Below are 3,076 nucleotides of genomic sequence, written 5' to 3'. Positions count from 1 at the left end.
TGATTGATCAAATCATTACTGGAGACAACACACTTGCTCCTGCACACTACACACTATTTCATACATAAGACACTTAATTCAAAAAGAACGTCTCATTGTACCATTGGGAAAACACATCTATTCAAAATCCTAAACACATTGGTTAATTGAGAATACTTACTTACACCCCTGAAAACACTTTCTTCCAAAACTGAACACCAGTCAGCCAGCTACAAAAAGGCCTCAGTTAAGCCATTTTGAGAACTTTGCCACCATGGATGCAGGTAGAGCAAGAGGCAGAGGTAGAGGAGGAAGAGGAGGACAGAGACATAGAGGAGGACGTGGTGGAAGAGGCCGTGCAGGGAACATTATTTCCGATGACATAAAAGCAACTTTGGCGGACCATGTCATAAACCAAGGTCTGACTATGAGGGAAGCTGGGCAGAGAGTCCACCCTAATCTAAGCCGTTTCACAGTTTCATCCATAATAAGGACATTCCGACTGGAAAACAGGTATGTCTTCAACTCTCTACTTTCTACTCTACTCAGAGTGTATCTATGTATATATGTATATATATATATGTATATATATGTATATATATATATATATATATATATATATATATATATGTATATATTAGGGCTGTCAAAATTAACGCGTTAACGCAGGGTGATTAATTTGTCGAATTAACGCATTAATTTATTTAACGCATTAACGCATGCGCAAAATGACCCGCCCAATATTTCCCGCTCCAGCACTTGCCGCCGCTATTTGCCGCCGCTATTTGCCGCTCTAGAGTTTTGACTGAGACACAAGATGGATACTGAACCGAAAGAAGTTGTTGGCCCTTTGGATGGAAAGTGTGAATTTAAAAAAAACAAAGATGGAACACTTAACAAACAAGCAGTGATTTGCACACTCTGCAAGAAGGAGTTTTCGTTTCACCGAAGCACTTCCAGCCTAAAGTACCATATCAACGCTAAGCATGCGTTTGTCGGCTCTTCAAGTTCTGGGGCAAGACCAGGGGGCTTAGTTCAGACAACGCTCACCGAAGGCCGTGCATTAAGTAAGTCTATTTCTGAGAACTTGACCCAAAAAATTGCCAAATGGATTGCAAAAGACTGTCGGCCGATTAATATTGTCGAGGACAAGGGCCTCGCGGAAGTGTTACAAGTTGCTTCACGCGACGCATTCTACAAGCCACCGTCAAGAGGCACAGTAATGACTAAAATCCACGACCTCTACAAAACGGAAAAGAAAAAGAAAGAAGAGGATTTGGCTGTAGCTGACTATGTCGCCCTGACAGGAGACCACTGGACCTCTGTGAGTAACAACAATTACCTGGGTGTAACTGCACATCATATCACTAAAACATGGGAACTGAAGTCGTTTGCGCTAACTACAATGAAAACAGAAGAGCGTCACTTTGCAGAAGCATGTGCAGAGCAGTTCCTAACAGTAGCACGCAAGTGGGAAATAGAAGGAAAAGTCACAACTATAGGGACCGACAGCGCACGCAATATGATCGCTGCGGCTAGACTTTTGACATTTGAGCACATGCCTTGCATAGCTCACATCCTACAGAGAAGCATCACGGTGAGCCTCTCTGACAGCGGATTTGTGCATGCATTGTCCAAGTCTCGCAAAATTGTGGGCCACTTCAAACACAGTCCGGCAAACACCGCGGAGCTTCAAGCACAACAAGCTGCCCTTGGACAGAAGCAGGAGCCGCTGGTCCAGGACGTTCCAACACGTTGGAATTCGACGGTGGATATGGTCAAGCGTCTGAACCGCAATCAAGCAGCAATAAAAGCAACCCTGGACCAACAGCAGCACAAACTCATTATGCTGACACCACCAGAATGGGACAAGGTGCAAAGACTTGAGACTCTTCTAGAGCCCTGTCGGTAAGTAATCCACATATTAATTATTAATAGGCCTATAGTTCGAAATAAAATGTAATTAATTAAATTGAAATTATATGTTACCTTTTTGTAAACTACCAACTTCTGTTGTAATAACTTAATGGTGTGTGTGTGTGTGTGTGTGTGTGTGTGTGTGTGTGTGTGTGTGTGTGTGTGTGTGTGTGTGTGTGTGTGTGTGTTTCATTCAACTGCAGGTATGTAACTGAGATCCTGGGTGGGGAGGCCTATGTATCCTGCTCTGTTGTACTGCCTGCCCTCTGCCACTTGCGTCGTGTAATGGAGGTCTCTGATGAGGACCCTGCATATGTGGTGCGATTTAAGACGGCATTCAAAGAAGACCTAGCCTCCCGCCAAGAAAAGTCCAACAACGCATGGCTCAAGCTTGCAACGGCCCTGGATCCACGCTTTAAAGACTTGAAGACCCTGCCCAAGAGTGAAAGAGAAGAGGTGTGGACCACACTGGGAGGCATGCTGCATGAACAATCACCAAGAAGGTCTCCACAGACTTCTGAAGATGGGCCACCCAAGAAGAAAATGAGCCTGCTCCTACAAATGTGCTCAGATTCAGATTCTGATGAGGAGGTGCAGCCTGGCAGAGACATACACAGGTACAGGGCAGAGCCCTGCATTAGTATGGAGGACTGTCCATTGCAGTGGTGGTCTGCTCATTCAGGAGCCCATGACAAGCTGGCCCTGCTGGCTCGCAAATATCTAGCGACTCCTGCATCCACAGTTCCATGTGAAAGACTCTTCTCAGTGGCAGGCCACATCGTGCAAAAGAAACGGTCAGCCTTACTTTCAGAAAATGTCAACCAGTTAGTTTGCCTCAGCAACTGGCTAAAAGAAGAATAGCCAAGAGAGACACATTTTATTGTACGAAGGTGTGGTAGTTTGTTAATTTAAAAAAGGGAAAATGTTCAACCAATGTTTAACCATTCTAAACTTAGCAATGGCTAAGATGCCCATAACGTTTGGGATGACTGTTATCTTTAAGTTTGATTAAAAAAATAAAAATAAAAATGTTATATGCTCATAGGCATTGCAAAGAGACTGGCACAAAACAAAAATTGAAATATGGTGTGGTATGTTTAAGTTCGATTTTATTTTTCATTATTAATAACACCATCATCTGGATTCTTTCATGAATAAAAGAACATGCTAAATGCCTATA

General features: G+C 43.4%; 1 protein-coding gene across 1 annotated transcript; it reads left to right on the top strand.

Annotated features, from left to right (window-relative positions):
* The first annotated feature begins 669 nt into the window (after positions 1-669).
* On the top strand, positions 670-3,076 carry LOC115556643 (zinc finger BED domain-containing protein 1-like). The gene is made up of 2 exons (XM_030373812.1): positions 670-1,887; positions 2,100-3,076. Exons 1-2 carry the CDS (start codon positions 797-799, stop codon positions 2,755-2,757), a joined length of 1,749 nt encoding a protein of 582 aa, XP_030229672.1. The 5' UTR covers positions 670-796; the 3' UTR covers positions 2,758-3,076.

Source organism: Gadus morhua, chromosome 13 (genome assembly GCF_902167405.1).
Source record: "Gadus morhua chromosome 13, gadMor3.0, whole genome shotgun sequence".
NCBI classification, from domain to species: domain Eukaryota; kingdom Metazoa; phylum Chordata; class Actinopteri; order Gadiformes; family Gadidae; genus Gadus; species Gadus morhua.
This window is presented reverse-complemented; position numbering and strand designations above follow the sequence as displayed.

Bases quoted from the DNA above. Each gene is read 5' to 3' on its own strand.
- LOC115556643 (XM_030373812.1), top strand. From the start codon at position 797: ATGGATACTGAACCGAAAGAAGTTGTTGGCCCTTTGGATGGAAAGTGT. The intron at 1,888-2,099 runs GTAAGTAATCCA...ATTCAACTGCAG, and splicing joins ACTCTTCTAGAGCCCTGTCG to GTATGTAACTGAGATCCTGG.